The sequence below is a fragment of the Triturus cristatus genome, chromosome 4_1, assembly GCF_964204655.1.
Source record: "Triturus cristatus chromosome 4_1, aTriCri1.1, whole genome shotgun sequence".
Classification (NCBI taxonomy): Eukaryota; Metazoa; Chordata; class Amphibia; order Caudata; family Salamandridae; genus Triturus; species Triturus cristatus.
In genome coordinates, this window is record NC_140585.1 from 227,620,773 (window position 1) to 227,640,356 (window position 19,584).

The window sequence follows — 19,584 nt, forward strand, 5'->3', positions numbered from 1 at the left end:
GAATCTGTCAGGATGGTGTTGGGGGACCCCTAAATATTCAATGTAGGTGTGTTTAGGGGAGTAAATAGTAGTAGCCAATAGGATACCTACCACTAAGGTGACTACATCCCCTATATGACCACTTATGTGGGGAGTGGGCATAACCCTGACCCAGAAGTTTCTATTCAACAAAAATCAAAGATGGTGAGACCCTTTGTTGGCTGTTCACCTCAGGTAGTCCACCTTAGGGGTCTGACTAGTCTGTGAATGAATCAAGCCTTCTGAATATCTAATTTACTGTCTGCTCTGGTGCCAAATGAGGGTAACATTCCCCAGGTCTGGGAGGGAAACCGGGGTCGCACATCAAAGACGGGAGAGGCTTTGAAGCCTCTGGCCTTGCTTTGCTAAATCACTAGCCATCCTGCTGGAGAAGGTGAAAACAGATTCTGCCGGGTAGGCATTGGTCTTGGCCACTGAGAGCATGGGATCTCCCTTGCAGGGGGTCAAAAACTTGTCTGTGGTGGCAACATGGAAGAAAACAGTCAACGTACACACTAAGGGACTAGAAGGGTTACAGGGGGCACATCTAAGGTACCCTCTGGGCGCATGTCTTCATAAATCTGGTCTCAGTGTGAATTTATTAAGACAAAGGACCCCATGCATCAAACTAAAAACCGGTCGCAAACGGGCAGATTCTCAGAATCTGCCCGTTTGCGACAGGTATTTTTGCATTTCAAATGCAAAAATCGCATATTACGAGTACATTTAAGGAATCACAAATTGTGATTTCTTAAATGCAATGCTAGAAGCAAATTGAAATAGCGATTTCGGCATTAGGGGTCTCAAATTAACGAAAAATAAAATTGGTCGGTAATTTGCGAAAACTTTGAAAAATGCACTAAAGTGCATTTTGGAAATTTACATGTTACACACACACATGCCTTTGGGGTATGTGTGTGCGCAACATGGGTGCACATTACAATTTCAGGGGTGCAACAGGGTGTCCTTTTGGCACCCTTGCAATTGCATGCGCAATTAGCGAGTACCTAATGGGTACTCGCAAATTGCGCATTCGTTCCCATTCATTCCTATGGGCCTCTAGGCCCGTATGAATGAATGGGAAGCCATTCCTTAATTTGTAGGAATCACTATTTTTTTAGCGATTCCTACATGCATAGGCTTTTGAGATTCCATAATTTTGATTCCTTAATAATCGCAATTAAGGAATCGCAAAAGCATACCTTGATGCATGTGCAGAAAATGTTTGATACCAAACACAATATTGATTATGCTACTTACCAGTATGCATCTGTTCTTGGCATGTAGGGCTGCTGACATTCATATCTGTGCATAGATCGCCGCCTAGTGTTGGGTCCAGATGATTGCACATTGTTGTCCTGGAAGAGTCTTCGAAGTATCACGAAATAGGTGGCTCCTCCCCTGGACTACAGTGCGCATGGGCATCCTCTCCATCCTTAGATTGTTTTTCGCCATTGTGGCAGTGATGGAGTAGATGCAGGAAGTGATGACCATGCTATACAGAAATTCTGAGTGCTGCAGCCGCGACAGGCACCGGGGAGGAGGGTGGGCGATATGAATGTCAGCAGCCCTACATGCCAAGAACAGATGCATACTGGTAAGTAGCATAATCAGTTCGAGGCATGTGGGCTGCTGAATTCATATCTGTGCATAGAATATATAGCAGTACCTCCCCTAGCGGCGGCTACCTGTGCCAGCTGCAGCAGTCTGGAAAAGAGTTTTGAGAACAGCCTGTCCTACAGCTGCCTGCTGTCTTGAGTGTACATCTACGCAGTAGTGTTTGGTAAATGTATGTATAGTGGACCATGTGGCTGCTCTACAAATTTCGTGTAAAGGGATGTTTCCTAGGAAAGCCATGGATGCCCCTAACTTTCGTGTTGAGTGGGCTCTTGGGGGAACCGTTAATGTGCGTTTAGCTTTGTGATAGCAAATCTGAATGCATTTAACGATCCATCTGGCTATTCCTGCTTTGGAAATGGCGTTGCCCTTGTGTTGTGGAGAGAAGGCAACGAAGAGTTGTTTAGTTTTTCTAAAATCCTTTGTCCTGTCAATATAGTACATGAGAGCCCGCTTTACATCTAGTGTATGGAGCATTCTTTCCGCGACATTTTGCGGATTTTGGAAGAAAACGGGCAGTTCGATAGTTTGGTTGATGTGGAACTGTGATATGACTTTGGGCATGAACTTGGGGTTGGTGCGTAGGACAACCCTGTTTGCGTGGACCTGAATGAATGGCTCCTGAATGGTTAGTGCCTGGAGTTCACTAACTCTCCTTAAGGAAGTGATGGCCACTAGGAAAGCCACTTTCCAGGTGAGGAATTGAATCTCACATGAATGGAGAGGTTCAAAGGGTGGACCCATCAGTCTGGTGAGGACCAAGTTGAGGTTCCACACTGGTGCTGGTGGGTGTCTTGGGGGAATTACTCGTTTGAGTCCCTCTAAGAACGCTTTAACGGCAGGTACTTTGAATAAGGAGAGGTGCTGCCTGTTTTGGAGGTAGGCTGCTATCGCGGTCAAATGGATGCGTATTGAGTTGTATGCCAGATTACAGCGGTACAGGTGTAAGAGGTAGCATATGATGTTTTGAATAGACGCGTCCAGTGGGTTAATGTCATTGTTGTTGCAGTAAATGACAAACCTTTTCCATTTGGCCGCATAGCAGGCTCTAGTAGTGGGCCTCCTGGCTTCTTTGATGATAGTCATACAGTCAGGTGGTAAGTTTAGGTAGCCAAACTCTAAGACCTCAGGAGCCAGATCGCCAGGTTCAGCTGTTGGGGATCTGGGTGCTGAATTTCGCCATGGTTCTGCGTTAAAAGCACTGGTTTTATCCGCAGTCTTTGATGAGGCACCACGGAGAGTTCCAGAAAGGTGGTGTACCACGGCTGGCGTGCCCACGTTGGAGCAACTAGGATAAGGGTGAGTGAGTGTTGCCTCAGTTTGCGCGCCACCAGCGGTATTAATGGTGCTGGGGAAAAAGCGTACGCAAATTTGCCGGACCAGTTCATCCATATCGCATTGCCCTGCGACTGTGGGTGTGGGAACCTGGCGGCAAAGCTTTGGCATTTTGTGTTTTCTTTTGTTGCGAATAGGTCTATTTCTGGATGACCCCATTGTTGGAAGTACGGTTGGAGAACTGATGGGTGTAGCTCCCACTCGTGCATCTGGTGGCTGTGTCTGCTGAGCAGATCCGCCATCAGGTTGTCCTTGCCCGGGAGGTGTTCCGCCATGAGGAACATGTTCCTCTGAATGGCCCACTTCCACATGCTCTGAGCCAGATGAGACAACTGTGGAGAGTGTGTTCCTCCCTGCTTTTGTATGTAGTACATGGCAGTCATGTTGTCCGTCCGGATCAACACAACCTTGTTGCACAAGTGTACTTTGAATGCCTTCATGGCTAGGAAGATTGCCATCAGTTCCAGAAGGATGATGTGCATCTTCTTTTGTTGTGTCGTCCATAGTCTCTGCACTGTGTAATTGAGCACATGCGCTCCCCATCCCTGGAGAGACACGTCCGCTGTCAGTATGATTTGTAGAACAGGCTCTTGGAACGGTCGGCCCTTGCAAAGGTTTTGTGTATTCCACCAATGCAGAGAGTTGTATGCCCGACCGCTCACCAACACTAGGTCTTTTAGTTGCCCGTGAGCCTGATTTCATTGACGTGCCAAGCACTCCTGAAGCGGGCGCATATGTAGTCTCGCGTGCGGGACTATGAAAATGCAGGAGGCCATCATGCCTATCAACTGCATGAACACTCGCGCAGGAAGGGAGTGTTGAGGTTTGAATTTTGAGATCAGCAGTTGCATGCTGTTGATTCGCACTAAAGTAGGCTGAGCTGTGGCAGCCAGAGTGTTGATTGTGGCGCCTAAGTACTGTTGCACGTGGGCAGGTTGGAGATGTGATTTTGAGTAATTTAGTGAGAATCCCAGATCGTGAAGAAGGTGAATGGTGTGGGACATGTGGGCAGCACATTGTTGTGCTGACTTGGCTTGAACTAGCCAGTCGTCCAGATAAGGGAAGACGTGAATGTTTTGTCTTCGCAGATGTGCGGCCACTGTCGCCAGGCACTTGGTAAAGACCCTGGGTGCTGTCGTTACCTTGAAGGGGAGAACTTTGAACTGATAGTGATTCCCTTGAATAGTGAACCTGAGGTATTTCCTGTGTGAAGGGTGTATGGGTATGTGGAAGTATGCATCCTTCAGGTCTAGCGTGGCTAGGAAATCCCCCTGACTGAGTAGTGGGAGAACCTGCTGGAGGGTGAGCATATGGAAATGCTCTGACAGAATATATAGGTTTAGGGGTCGCAGGTCTAGAATAGGTCTGAGCGAGCCGTCCTTTTTTGGGAATTAAGAAGTACAGAGAGTACACCCCTGTTCCCTGCTGGTCGATGGGCACTACTTCTATTGCCCCTTTTGCGAGCATAGCTAGCACTTCTTGCTGGAGTAAAGCCAAGTGCTCGGCTGACATAGGACGGTGCTTTGGTGGTATGTTGGGTGGAGTGGAAGTTAGTTCTAGACAGTACCCGTGCTGGATGATGTCCCTGACCCACCTGTCTGTGGTGATGTTCTTCCACACGGACAGGAACAGCTGGAGTCGTCCCCCGACAGGTGTTATGTGGTCGGGGGGTAAGGAGAGGGCGTCACTGTTTGTTTTTTGGAGAGGACCTGGTGTTGCCATAGCCACGTCCCCTGCCTTTGGTGCTGGATCCACGATATCCACCCCTGTTGTTTTTGTCATAGGTGCTTTGTGTGCCACTTTTAGCATACTGCTGTTGTGACCCCTGACCCCTTGTTGCTCCCCTATTTCCGGTGCGACGAAAGGAGCCACTACGAAATTGTTGCGTCTGCAGAGCCCCCATTGATTTCGCAGTGTCAGTGTCTTTCTTTATTTTGTCTAGGGTAGTGTCAACGTCTGGGCCAAATAAGTATTCTGTGTTAAATGGTAAGTTCAGGATATTGTTTTGGATCTCGGGTTTGAAGCCTGAGATTCGTAACCAGGCATGGCGTCGTAGCATGACGCTTGTGTTTATTGCCCTAGCTGCTGTGTCAGCTGCGTCAAGGGCGCATTTTATGGATGCATTAGTGAGTCGTCCTTCTCTGATGAGTAGCTCCGCTGACTCTTTATACTCCTCTGGTAGATGTTGGAGCAGTGACTCTAGCGTGTCGTAATGTGACCTGTCATAACATGCCAGGAGTGCCTGTGTATTGGCAATGCGCAGGATGTTCGCTGCTTGCGCTGCAATGCGTTTGCCCGATGTTTCTAGTACTTTTGACTCCTTGTCTGGGGGAGGAGCATCACCAGTCGTTTGTGAGTGGGCTCTCTTGCGAGCATTGGCAACCACCATGGAGTCTAATGGCAACTGACCCCTAATGTATTTAGGGTCACCGGGTGCAGGCTTGTACTTTTTTTCAATCCTGGGATTTAACACCCGTGCTCTTGTGGTGTCCTTGAAAATGTCTTTGGCAGGTTTGAGAACCCCTTTTAACATGGGCAGAGTTTTGACAGTTCGTTCTGAAGATGCGAAAGTGTCAAGCAGGAAGTCTTCCTCAATGGCAACAGAATGGAGTTCCACCCCATGATGAGCAGCAGCCCGTTCGATGAGGGCATTAAAGGCAGCTGTGTCCTCTGTGGGAGACGTTTTTACGTTATAGAGTTGCGCATCCTCAGTATGTGGCGCGACACTTTGGTCTGTGGGGTCATCCCATGCCTGATCCGGGTCTTGTAGGTGCTCATCAGGATTTACGTCCCCAGGGTAGATGGTATCCTCCCCGCCATAGTCCTGTATTGCGTCCGATTCGGAAGGGGTAGGAGAAAAGGACTGCGGATCTGGATGGAAGGGTTGGAAGTGTTCCTGGAGCACTGGTTCCTGCACCGCTGGCAGTTTGCGTTTAAGAGGAATTTTGTAGGGCTCCTCTTCCCTAACTGGCGTTATTTTGCGCTTGTGGAGCATTAACCTGCCAGTGTCGGCGTCGATAAATTGTGGCCCCGAAGAGTCTTGTTCTGTAAGGCCAGAGGTGGTGGACTGTGTGTGGAGGACACGTGTCCGAATTTCGAATAGTTTCGGTGCCGAGGCCGGTGGCAACCCAAACGTAATGTTGGTTGGCTCCGAGTGCACTTTACAGGGTTTGGTCGTGTCGGGACCCGAGATAGAGTGGAGGGTTGCCCGGTCACGGATGCGTTGCAAAGATGCGGAGACTTGCTGCACAGTGAACGCAGTTGGTGGTTTGATGGGCACCTTAGTAGTAGGCGTCGAGGCCAGCCCCGACTTTTTTGGAGGAAGGGGGTCACTGGTCTGAAGGGAGGTATCGACATTTGACGTAGTCGAGGACTTAGTCGGCGCCGTTGCGCTAGACGTTGACGTAGCTGGGGCGCCCATTTTAACTGCGGAGGTAATGGCCTTCGATGTCGGCGCCGAAGGTCTCGGTGCCTTGCGGTGCCCGAGGGCTTGCCTTTTCTGGGTGGCAACCGCATCCGCTGCGGTGAGCTCGGCACTGAAGTCTCTTTGTACGCGGTCGGAGCCGACAACTTTTTTCGGCGTCGGAGTAGTGGATGGTTTCGACGCCTTCGATCCGACCACCTCCAGTTTCACTTTCGTTTTCGAAGGGACTGGAGCGATGGATGGTTTTGGGTTTAAGAACCCGGTCGTCTTCGGTAATATTGGCTCTTGCAAAGTGTTCGAGGCCGGACCGGAAGGCGGGGCCGAAGAACCATGTGTTTGATCTTGGGTAAGGCCCTAAGGCGATCCCTCGACCGGAGCCTGATGACGACGTACTGTTTCGGCCTCCGTTTCGACGGATTGGCCTAGCTCCTCAGGAGAGCTGTCCTCTTCGGCCCCGTAGGCCTCGTCGAAGTCTCCTACCTCATCGACGGTTTCTTCACGTTGAAAGATCACTTCATCGTCGTCGTCCGATCGGGAATCATGTTCTGAAGCGGGGCTAGAGACTACTTCTTCCACGCTCTCGGCGTCCTCGGTGCTGAATATGTTGGTGGGAGCAGGCGCTGCTTGCTGCGCCTCCAGCCTCGCTGCCCGTCGATTCCGCAGAGTCTTCTTAGATCGGAATCGTGCACAGGCCATGCATTTCGATTCGTCGTGATCCTGCGAGAGACATTTATTGCAGACTGGGTGGACGTCGATATGAGGGTACTTCGCGTGGCATAACGGACACCTCTTGAATGGAGTCATCGATTCCATCGTCGATCGAACTTCGATGTTCGGACCAAACCGGTCTGAAAGTTGGAAGAAGGTGCGGAGCACTAAAGCTAGTAGTCGACACCGAACGGTAACTGTACCGACGAAAACTAAAGGCCTTTTGGCCTAAAACTGAATATTCCTAAGTTGAGCTAAGATAGCACATCCGAACCCAATGGCGGAAAAAAACAATCTAAGGATGGAGAGGATGCCCATGTGCACTGTAGTCCAGGGGAGGAGCCACCTATCTCGTGATACTTCGAAGAATCTTCCAGGACAATAATGTGCAATCATCCGGACCCAACAGTAGGCGGCGATCTATGCACAGATATGAATTCAGCAGCCCACATGCCTCGAACTTTCAGTGATGCTGTTATGTAGCAGGGTAACTTATAATGACCAGTGCCCAGTACATACCTTTAAAATGGCTTCCTGATCACTTGCAATGACTAGCAATGGAAGCAGGCATCACAGGGGCGTATCTGCTCATGCAGATGTGCCCTCACATACTATAATGCACCCTGCTTTAGGGTTCTAAAGGCGTGCTGTAGGGGTGACTTACACAGAGTACACAAAGTGTACTTTGGAACTGCACGCAGGGAGTGGGCAATATCGTGTTTTCAGAATGGTCTGTACCATTTCATGCATATTGAAATGTCAGTCTGCATGCAGTTTGAGTGAGGTCCCTTTGGGTGACATAATACATGCTGCAGCCTTTTGGGGCCCTCTTCGGTACCCATGCCCTGGTTACCAGGGGTATCATTTACCAGGATCTTACAAGGGTGCTAAAGTCCTTGACAACTGGATTACAATTAACATTTGTATTGTTTTAGGGAAAGAGCACTGGGGCCTGGTTAGCATATTCCCAGTGCCCTTCCAATCAAAAGCATCAGTATCGGTGAGCAAAAAGTGGGGGTGGCCATGTCACAAAGTGGTATTTTCCTACACTGTTGAGAATGAGGCAGAGTCTCCTGTTAACATGCCGGGTTAGGTGAGGACAGAGCAATGTCTGGGGGGTATCTAGACCACTAGGTTTTCAAAAATGTCCCCCATCATGATGATAAGTTTTACCCTGATCAACATCATCATCAGTAGCAGCATATGGTGTATAGTCAGAGTTGGAGTTCTGTTCAAGTAAAGAATTAATTTTGGAGCCCAATAAAACTATAATATCAGTGTATGGAGTCAGTGATGTCGAGACATTGTACTGGCCTCGAGGCTGTGGAGTCTGCACCAAACGTAATGGCTCAGCCAGGCGTTGAGCCTGATTCATGAGAGGGATCGGCATAGGGTCGAGGGTGAGTGGAGTAGGCGACGCCAGGGACAGATCAGCCAGTGAGAAACTAACTGCCATCCAGCTCGGATCAATGGGGCCTGAAGATGTTCCAGAGGCATAAGGTTGAGGCAGCAGAAATATTTTTTCTATGGCCTAGAAAATCTCGTGGAGCTGTTGTGTCTTCGCCGTTCATTGTGGATTGAACTGGTTCTGGCCAGGAAGAGTGTTCTGAGCGCCTGGAGCATCACACAACTGTGTGGTGGGAGCGACGGGAGGAAGCAGACCCCTGCTTGGAAATGTTATGTTTCTTGTGAGGAAACAGGTTTTAGCAGGTTCACTTTCACTTTTTTGCTTCAGTTTTGATTACCACGCACTGGTGTAACGAATCTGAAATGCGCTGAAACCTGCTAAATAGGACTCACTGCATGTGCTCCGACGCTTTAAAAGTGTGTGTTTAATTGGATTGGCTTATACGCATTTGGCATGAGTTAACTTACTTGCAAGTCCCAAGAATATGGTAACAGCAGTACCTAGGGCCAAGTGTCTCTTGTGGATTGCAGCACTAGTTATGCCGCCACAAGTGTGACACGGATAAAACAAGACTCACAACCTGCTAGCAGAGTAGTTGCAAACTGCTAACTCGACATTACCAGGTAAGGCAATAGTAAATCCCAAACCTCTCTTTTTAGGTCTCTCCTGGCGTTAGCCATGCGAGGGCTTCTTGCAATCAATACGGATTCCGAAGACGTGTCTCAGCTCCGCCTCCAAATTAGATTGGTATGAGTCGTTTCTCGTCACTTATTATTCCAATCCGACTTTGCTGATTGTCCTGGACGGTTTGTAGCCCCTCCTGGTTGCCACCCTGTCCTTGGTAGGCCACGACCAGCGGGATTGGATCTCTTACTGGTGGCGTGACACAGTAGGCTTAATATTAACTTGCTGCACTTTTTTTATTTTAAACCATCGCATGTGTTTCCCTGTGGAATGGCCTTGTATGCTTGTACGCTACTTTGTTTTTTATTATTACCCTACTTTGTTGTTATATTGTTGTTTCTCTACTTTTAGGCTACTTTGTAAGTATATGCTTGGTGCTCAGTGAGACGCACCACTCCCAGACTCCCATGCCCGAGTTGCTTTATATTTCATTATGGCGGCCACAGGGTGACTTTTACTTTGGCAAACCCTGTTGCAGGCAGGACACGCTGAGTGAGAGACACCACGTACAGACGGCATGCCCGACGTCCAGACGGCATTATGATCCGTCGGGGTCATAACTCGTGTTGATTGTCTTCAAAGATAAGCATTTATCGTATTTACTAAAAATAAAGTCCTGGGATAGAGGGGATTCTTTCTCTGTTAGGCTTTGGGGGTCCCGTTGTTTCTGCAAGCACCCGCCTGTCACAGAGGGTAATTGCTGGGATTCTGTGGGAGTGCTGTAAACACAAGGTCTCGTTGGATGAGCTGAAATGCCCATTAGGTCTGGGAAATGTTATGCTTAGAGTTGGTGTTTGACTCCCTGGGCCTGCTCTCTGCTGTGCTGGCACCAGGCAGCTTTTCTTTGATATTAAGCGACAGGACGCAGCATGATAGTGGCTGTACACTGGTCCATATGCCCTGCCATTTTAGCATGTATAGCTCCTAGAAACACGCAATGCAGCTGCTTATGTGTTTTTTTTATTTTAAAACAAAATGCAATGCATCTTGAATAACTACAAGTAAAGAACGCTTCGTTCCTCCAAGGTTTTGGCCAGAATCAATAAAATTATTTTCCTTGAGTGTGACAGCACAGTGTAAAGACATAATTGGTAGCTTTAATAGGACATGGGTCGTGTTCAGGGAATGAAAGCCTGGGGTCAGGACGCTGCCCCTGAAAAATGTGTGAGTTGAAATATGTTCACATTTTGAAGGGCGGCGCACACAGCAATGAAGCTATATTTGTTTTTGCTCTTTCTTATGTGGGGCGTTTTGCAGAGCTAACGAACAGCACAGCAGTAGCAAGCTGCAGAGTCAATCAGCAGCATAGTAAGCATGCTGCAGTACAGCAGCGACAGTATGCATGTTGCTGAGCTGCCCTAGTTACGCGGTACAGTAACCAATAGCACAGCTGTGGTAGGCATTACATGGATGGTAAACAGCACTGCAGTGTTATGGGCCACAAAGCTCACCGCCAGCAGGGCGTGCTGTAGCACAGACCGATGGCACAGCATGGATGCTATGGGGTGTATAACAGTAAAGCAGTAGCGAGTGGGAAGAACAGTACAGCGGCATAATGCAGGTCCTATTCCTGTTTCTCTAATCTTGGGCAGTGTTGCCCAGGTCAGTAACCTTGCACCTCTGCCAGTAGAGGTGTGCACAAAACGGCAAAGCACAAACCCTGCCCGTGGAGGAAGTGCAGAGCAAAGATTTTTGCCTGGCTAGCTCACCTTGTGCAGTTTATCATTCACCGTGTGTGTAGTTATGAGAGGACTCGGGTAAGGCTTGCCCTCTATGTACCCCCTAGCAGGGCATTGGTGCGAATGCCTGGTCAACCCTGGCTACACGAAAGCCAAGTGATTTCACGGGTCTGCCAGAAATAATTTTTTTGTGTAGGGTTCCGGTGTGACGTCATGTAGAGTTTGTTTCTTAGTCATGCTTGTCTGGGATCAAGGCATCCCATTTAGCATTACTAGCCAACTGTACACCATATAGAAAGCTTCTGGCCTTGGACGAGGGAAAGGGTAATTCAAAACTTAAAATAGCCCTTAATCTAAAGAGAATCCGAATTCTCATTAGAAAACCTCAGTCGGTTAATTGATATTTAGAGTTCACTGAAAGCAGCACTGCCTGTGCTTCCAAAGCTAACCAGACAGCAGTGCTACCCCCTTCAAATCCCAAAATTGACCCCCATAACCATGGAAAGCATCACCAAAGCAGCAGAGGCCTCATACATTCTTTCTAAAACAGCTACACCCAAGTACTGACCAAAGCATTACTAAAATTATTTAGTCTATATTTGTGATATGTGCATATATTTGCTCTCCCCTCCCTCGCCCCTTTCGTCTGTCTCATGCTATTGTAATCCTCACTATACGAAATTAACACACATACTATTCTTCTATTCATTCACCTCACAAATCTGAAACACTGCTCTTTTCCTACTAACGCTAAGCGTTAAACTACTACACAGCTAACAAAACAGTTCTAACTACATACGACAACAACATATCACAAATATACACTAAATAATGCAAAGCTAGAATACAATACCATTAGCAAAGCAAATGGCTTTAACTTAATCAAAGGCAAGACATATTGCATTTTCAATGCTTGTTAACATGTACAATTCACCCCTAAAGAAGGCCTATCGAGTCCTAAAGCAGGGTGCAGTATATTAAAAAATAGAACGTGTTTTAAATGTTCGGACAATAAAAACCCTCTATTGTCTCATTTACTGTGAGAAAGGCTATTAGCCCCATTAGCAAGAACAGGGTTACAGACAGACAACTCAGCTGTGCTAACCTCTAAATGGGAATATTAAAGTTGGTATTTCAAGGTATCAACAGATTTCTTACATTAAACATCAACTTGATGCACAAGCCAAACTGAATGTAACTTTTGAGCAAATGCAACTTTTTGAAAGTTGCATCTCTGTTGCCCAAAGTTATAGTGTTTATTTACAGATTCGGACCACCAGGCAGCCTTTAGCCCTCCTGAGGAGAAGTCTGAATGACTCCCAAGAGCTTGAACAATATAGGCTTGGAAAAGGAGTTACATCTCCCTGGCAGGAAGCCACACAGGGAGTGAGTCCAATAGGCGAACTTCAAAAAGGAAGTCACATTTGAAGGGCAAATGGTGGACATACACGAGATGGCTGCTCTTTTCTACTATTGACCAAGCCAGTTTTTCCATGCGTATGTAGCCATATTGTAAGCACACCTCTAGGGTGGGCTAACATGCTCCACACACCAAGAGAGGGGATCTGCCATCTTGAGTGTGGGCAGAACACAGCATTCTGGAATAGCTAGATGCCACACTTTGCAGGAAACTGCCATCATGCAGGAGGGATCTAGGTAGCCTATTGGCTAGTAACCTCAACATCCCCTGAGGGCATTTTCTAAGCATAAAGGGGGCATCCCTGGCCTCCAGATCTCGTCTGTACTGGAGAAGAGGACAGAAGGACAGAAGGACTTCCCTGCTGAACTTGGATCAGGCAAAGAGGTATTCATGGCATCACAAATTCTGTACAGATACACTTATTTTCGGAACCCGAGATATGCAGCCTTAACTTTTTTTGCCAGTCATAAGCGACCCTGTGCTACAACTTGACTTCAATCCTTCAGCCTGAAAAGATGTCTTCACTGGAATTCCACTGTCACTGAGAGATCAACTATCACCTCCCAATCAGCACTCAAAACAGTTAGGAAATCTGATAGTCAGAAGCTTTTATGACTGATTTGGGGTGACTTTGCTACGGGCAGGCAGTACGGAGCTTCTTACCTGGGCAGCTGTGTTGAGGCGGACGCCCCCCCTTTCATTGCCGCTGATACTGGCGCTGCAGCGCTCGACGTAGGGAGTGCAGGACTACACCTCCCAGGAATCCCGGCAGCGCAACCAGCCCCACCCATTGACACTTCCGCCCCAGGAGGCGATAAAACCAAACGGCTCCCTCCGCGTCGCGGGACGCGTGCGGGCGGCGCCGGGCAAAGGGCGGGCCGTCTGTGGCCGTCCGGGGCTGACCGAGGCTGGGCTGAGCAACATCTTGTTCCAGTGTATTTCTTCGTTACCGATCATATAGACCTGGGATATAGTGCATATCTCCACCAGGTCCTATTTGCAAATGAGGATTGTTTGTTGTTGCTTATTTGTATTTTAAATTGATTAAGGGATTCTGGTAGATCCAGACTAAGGCTTTTTCTGGTGTATATTTTAATCATACACTTGTATGTATATTTAGCGAGCCAATCATGTCTATAGCTAACAAGGAGATTGTACGTTCTAATATAGCCACGCTTGATAATTACCTTGTGAAAGTAGTCGACAAAATTAACAAAGAGCGTCGACTTTCTTTGGGTCGGGGGAGTACCTCGGCTCCTTTACTCAGTACTCCCAACTCACCCTCTTCATTGCCTACCTTATTAGGGGATGGTAGTGGCAATTTGGAATGTCCTGTACTTTTAACAACGGTTACTTATGAAGAACCAGATTCTAACCTGACTACGCCAGAGCCTTCTCAAGTATTACCAGTTTTATGCTCTCCGGCTCCGAGAGTATTAAGATCAGGGAAGGGCGTTGCCAGGACAACTCTCCCAAAACGGGGGGGGGGGGGGGGGGGGGGGGGTTGAATCATAATAAAAAAAGCTCGGACCCCCCTCCTAAGTGTGTTGTTAGTGATCTAGGTAAAGAAACTAATAGCACTCAAGTAAAATTAGATCCCAAGCAGTTAGAGCTTTTGATTAGTATTATAGATACGAAGCTTGACAAAATTATTATGCCTTTAATGGATAGACTCGATACTCTTTCAGGGGAAATTAAGAGGCTGGGAGGTCTCTTGAATTCGCATACTGGGACAAAGGTTAGCTCAGTAGAATCGTCAACGGTTAATGTTTCCGAAATGGAGACCTAAGATACCCAACGGGGGTTTATGCCCAAATACTGCAGTTGTATCGAACCCAACGGTGTGCCTAAGTACATCAACCAAATCTACGGCAGTGGATAAGTCAGGGAACATCGCTGCTAAGTCTAAAAGTTATGGTTACTCGACGCCTAATTTACCCCCGAAATGTGCACCATATGTGGTGGTTTTAACAAATGTTCCACCACTTTTGGACACCGGGACTCGTAGTAACCTAGAAACCCACGAGTCCCTTCAGAATAAAACGGTGGCTTGGCTTAATCGAGAGTGTGGTTACCCAGTAGGTCTGTCTGATCAAATCTTAACTACTACCAGAGCTAACTGGATAGGGAACTCTCATAAAAGTATTAGTGGCGATTGTGTGATTGTCAATTTTAACAATCCCCAACTAGCTACCACTACTCTGCTCAGAGCCACTTCTCGACCCTTGAAACATCAGGGAATCATACTCAGACCTCTGGGGTTTTTCTATCAACATGTAATTAATCAACCACCTAATGCCTTTAAAAGGGGTAGTGGCAGTGCCTCTAGTGTGCCCAGTAGGTTTGAGGTTGTTACATCCAATCGGTTTCAATCCCTGAGGGGTTTAGATTGTAATGATTGACTGGATTTTGATGTGGCGCCCTCTGAAGATGGAACAGTATTTTGTGGTGCAGAGTCCGAAGGAATTACTTCCGGGCCCCTAGGTAATGTTAGTATCCCTCCTGACTTTTGCCCGTTAATTGGCCTTGCGGGAGATGTTGAGGGGGCTAAAGGAGTATTGCCTGCAGCAGACAACCACAGTTTGAGTCCAAGCTTATTTTTCCAGGATGAAGGCATTGAAATACCCTCTGGGTCTATGAGTAGCTTTTTTGTCAGCTGGAATGTTGCTGGCCTAGCATCCAAAGAAGATAGACTGGGGTGGTCAGAGTTTATCAATCTTTTTGATATTTGCTGTTTTCAGGAAACATGGTGCAAACATTGTTCAGGTTATAATGGCTTTGTTTCCTATCAGTTACCTGCTATGGCATCCATTTCTGGTAGAGCTAAGGGAGGGCTTTTGGTTCTGATTTCTATCAAAGTCCCCATTATTGTTAAAAAACATGTTTTAGTGGGGGCTCATTCGCAGATTTTATGGCTCTCTGAGAAGGATGGAGAAATATTATTTTAATTAATTTCTATAATAATATATTTGACAGCACTAGGCACTTGGTGGTAGATGCACTGAGTAATGCACTAGATGATATTATTGAGGGTTCTAATGTCGTTTTCGAATTTATTTTGGCGGGGGATTTTAATATTGTAGTCTGTCCCCTCTCTAACCATTGTTTGTGTGGGATTACCAACCGCTTTGGGGATGTGGATCTTCATTTTCCTCATAATTAATATGGGGATTCTTTGAACCATCTCTTAGCGGCCCTTGATATGGAAATATTGGTCACCGAAAAGAATGATCAAGGTGAGAGTATTCCGACATTTACAGGGAGGAGGGCAAATACTGTCATTGATTTTATTAGCATGTCATCAAGTCTTGTCCCATGGAGTTTGGCACCTAAGGTCGTGGATATTGTGCTTAGCGATCATAACTGTATTGTTGTAGAGGTTGTTTTATGGAATAAAAAACCTGTACTTGTACCGGAGGTTATAGTTAATATTGAACCACATAGACCCAATGGTACAAGGTTAAGATGGAATGGTGACAAAGCGGTTATGACGTCTGATTCAATTATTAATAGCTGCTTATTTACTGAGATTCTTGAGCAGGCTGACGTTACTGCAGATTCTGTTCAACATTTTATCCGAATTAATTCCATTATAGACCTAAAATTTACTAAATCAACTGAGTGTAAGTCTAAACAACAAAGGGGTTGGTTTAATTGTGCTTGCACTCGTGCTCTTAAAGAGCTTAAAGACGCACTGGCAACCAAACCTAGAGTTAGGGACCAGGTGTCTCAGCTTAGATTAAACTATAAGAATACAGTTAAGCGTAGGAAGATAGAGCTACAACATGAGGCTTGGGATAAACTGACACAGGCAGCCGAAAGGAAAGATTGTACATTATTCTGGGCCACTGTTAACTGCCCATTTTTAAAAGATGAGAAGGTTCCGGAATTAACCTCCACAGTTAGTATGGATACATGGATTTCCCATTTTTCTATTATCTTTGATTCGGATAAAGTTTTGGCCAATCACAATGACTGCTGGCCCATAGTTCCCTTGGATATTAGTATCACAGAGGTTTTAGGTAGCATTGGTGCTAGCAAAGGAGGAAAGGCCCAGGGCCCCGATGGGCTGCCCATTGATGTTTATAAGTTAGTCCCGGAGGTATAGGGTCCTATGTTGGTTAAAGTTTTTAATGCCGCAGTCTGCTTTGGGGTACCCCCAACTTGGGAGGAATCAATTATAATACCTATCTTTAAGAAAGGTGATCGGGGGGACGTGAAGAACTATCGCCCCATTTCCCTGTTGGATTCCTCTGTAAAAAGAATGAGTAGGGTACTCTTGGTTAGGCTGGAAGAGTGGGCAGAAACCAATGGCATTCTGGCAAATTGCCAGTATGGGTTCAGAAAGGGTCGCGGGACGATCCAGCAATGTCTGAATCTTGAACTCTTGATTGGGAAATACACCCAGGCTAGGAAGGGCTCTATTTATCTCTGCTTTGCAGATTTAAGTATTGCCTTTGATTTGGTGGATCATGCTATTCTCTGGGCCAAGTTGATTGAAATGGGGGCCCCTGAGGGTATCATCTTTTTCTTGGCCTGACTTTATGCTAAACTTCGAACCAGTGTACGGTATGGTTCTAGTGGGGAGTGTACCACTATATTTCGGATCGGGCGGGGCATAAGACAGGGGTGTGTTCTTGCCCCCCTGCTTTTCACCCTTTTTATTAATGAAGTGGACTCTGTCCTACAGTTAGTAGCGGCAGACGCCCCTAGAGTTAATAATATTAATGTTCCGGTATTACTCTATGCGGATGATGCCGTTTTATTGTCCAGGACCCCGATAGGCCTTCAACGCTTAATGGATGGGTTTTCACAGTTTATTACATCTAGAAAACTAGTGATTAACAAAACCAAAACTTATACCACGGAGTGTGGGCCGGGGAAGAGTAAGCCTCATTCTTATTATATTGATCAACACAGGGTCAAACTAGTTGATAATTTTAGTTATCTTGGAATCACCTTTTCCAAGAACTGTAGTTGGGCCAGTGAGCATACTAGTGTCAGAGCTAAGATGGCCAGAAGCGCCAATGGGGTTTTTACTTTTGCCACTAAACTAGGGGACAAACGGATAAGTGATATGCTTAAGATCTTTCAGTCACGATGCCTTTCCACCGCCCTATATGGGGCGGGGATTTGGGGCTTCGCCCTGGCCGGGTGCTTACAGGTGGAGGAGAATGTCTTTTTGAAAAAACTTTTGAATCTACCCAAATCTGCTTCAAATGACCTAGTTCACAGTGAACTTGGTATCCCATTTCTAAATGATCTGATTCTCCTGAGGCCATTATTGTTGTGGCGGTCAATCTGGCTGAAAGAAGAGACGTCTTTAAATAGAGCCATCATTAACAACTGTCTCACTGCTGATAACCATTTAAAGATCCCATGGATTAAATATATTATCAACAGTTTTCAGGAGATATTTGGCATTGATATTAAAACTGATAGATTTGGGGCCACAGTAATTTCTAAGTCAGAAATGAAGCATATCTTTCTGCTGTGTAAAACTGAGAGACGGGCTTGTAATACCGGCATTTTATCCCCCTGTGTGCAATATAGCATTATGAACGAATTGAAGGGTTATCAACCATATTTAACCCAAGTGACCAGAGTCTCCCACAAGTTTGTTTTAACTAGACTCAGAATGGGGATTGTGCATAAATTGGTCGCATTCCCTTCTGTGAACAAGCAGCCTGTTGGTCCCTGTCCGTGTGACAACTTGTCAGCACAAAGCACTATGCACTTTCTTTTGCTGTGTCCATTGTATGGGAACTTTCGCGTAGCTTTTTTAAAACCCATTTTTGTAAAGTTTGGTGTTAGGACAGTACATGATTCTTTTAAACTGCTTTTTAATCTGCATCATCCTGATATTTGTTTTTTTACTGCGACATTCTTACTAAAAGCCATTAATGTCAGGAAAAGTATGAGTTTTTAAGTATTTATTCTCCCCTCGTCTGTATTATATGTTTCTTTTTAGTTATCTGCCACCAATTGTGATGTTACTGTATTGCTATCAATTTTTATCATGTATGTGCTTATATGGACATTGTTTTTTGTTCCGAATAAAGCCTTATGAAATGAATGAATGACTGATTTTTGCCTTCCCCTACCTCTCCGGAAAACCAATATACATATTGTAATCAATATGCATGCATTAATATCAACATTTGTAATCTACATTGTTTACCTCCTCTGTCTCACTGCCTACTCTTTAGACAACACCTACCTCTATTACGTAACTCAAGCAGCTATTTGTAACCATGTACTATTTGACAATATGTACAGCATTTCTGAAAAAATAAGTTACTCACATTTTAAAATTCTAGTAACAAACCATTGTAAAAATATAACAGCTTTGAAAATGCAACTAAACATAAATAACTAACCCTCAATATTTAAGGTATTTCTAACAGACAGCTTTGAATGGATTGAAAAGAAACACAAAACACAGGTAATTACAGAAACCTACTTTTGCATCACTGGGATTGTAGTCTGCCAGATGTCCCTCTAGCCCTAGGTTACATCTGTGCAGAATACAAACAAAATGTATGCCATTTCATATCACAACATTCAATCTATACTATAATGCACATTCCTTGAGGACTCTCTCAAAGATCTAAGACAAACACCCTGTGACCCCCATTATTTAACGTAATGTTTATGTATCTTCCCGAGTGTGCTATTACAGCAGTTCCCTTAATAAGGTCAATGATTTCAGCCAAAGCAAAAATGTATCTCATGAAGGTTTTTCTCTAGAACAATATTATTGCTGCTTTATAAATGCTACCTGATTTCCAAAATACTGCAAAGGTATCTACAACTGTCATAGGCAGCAAGGTATTTTTCTGCATGACGTCTGCAGGTTACTTTTGTAAGGAATAAGTACAAATATATCACAATATGCTTCAATGTCTGCTGATAGTCACAGAGTAATTTCTCACAGTTCCACTGGACATAAACCTTGGAGAATGCATCTTATTCTTTTGCCACAAATTAATCTTTTAAATTTACCTTTCATTTGATTTAGATCCATCCAAGCTGCACTGTGGCATTCTTGTTTTGACGATATCAGCCTAATCTCCCCAGTGCCTTTGTAATCTTGCTTAGCATGTCTTGATAAAAACATTCTCACAACAAAGGATACTATTACTTTTTAGGTCTCTGTGGATAATGGATTTGGCGTGCAAATAACTAGAAATAAATCAAATATAAAATGTATTTTCAGAAGGTGAACCGTATATACATGCTTTACTTATTTTGAAAGACACCACTTACAAAACCTTTAACAACGGATCTT

General features: G+C 45.6%; 1 protein-coding gene across 3 annotated transcripts in view; it reads right to left on the minus strand.

Moving 5' to 3' along the window:
- Positions 1–19,584, minus strand: part of BRAF (B-Raf proto-oncogene, serine/threonine kinase) — an 803,995-nt gene that overhangs the window by 198,068 nt on the left and 586,343 nt on the right. For all 3 annotated transcript variants that reach the window (XM_085651927.1, XM_085651928.1, XM_085651929.1), the window contains one exon: positions 19,432–19,478. In XM_085651927.1, coding sequence (XP_085508053.1) covers positions 19,432–19,478 — 47 coding nt within the window. The remainder of the gene's footprint in view (positions 1–19,431; positions 19,479–19,584) is intronic.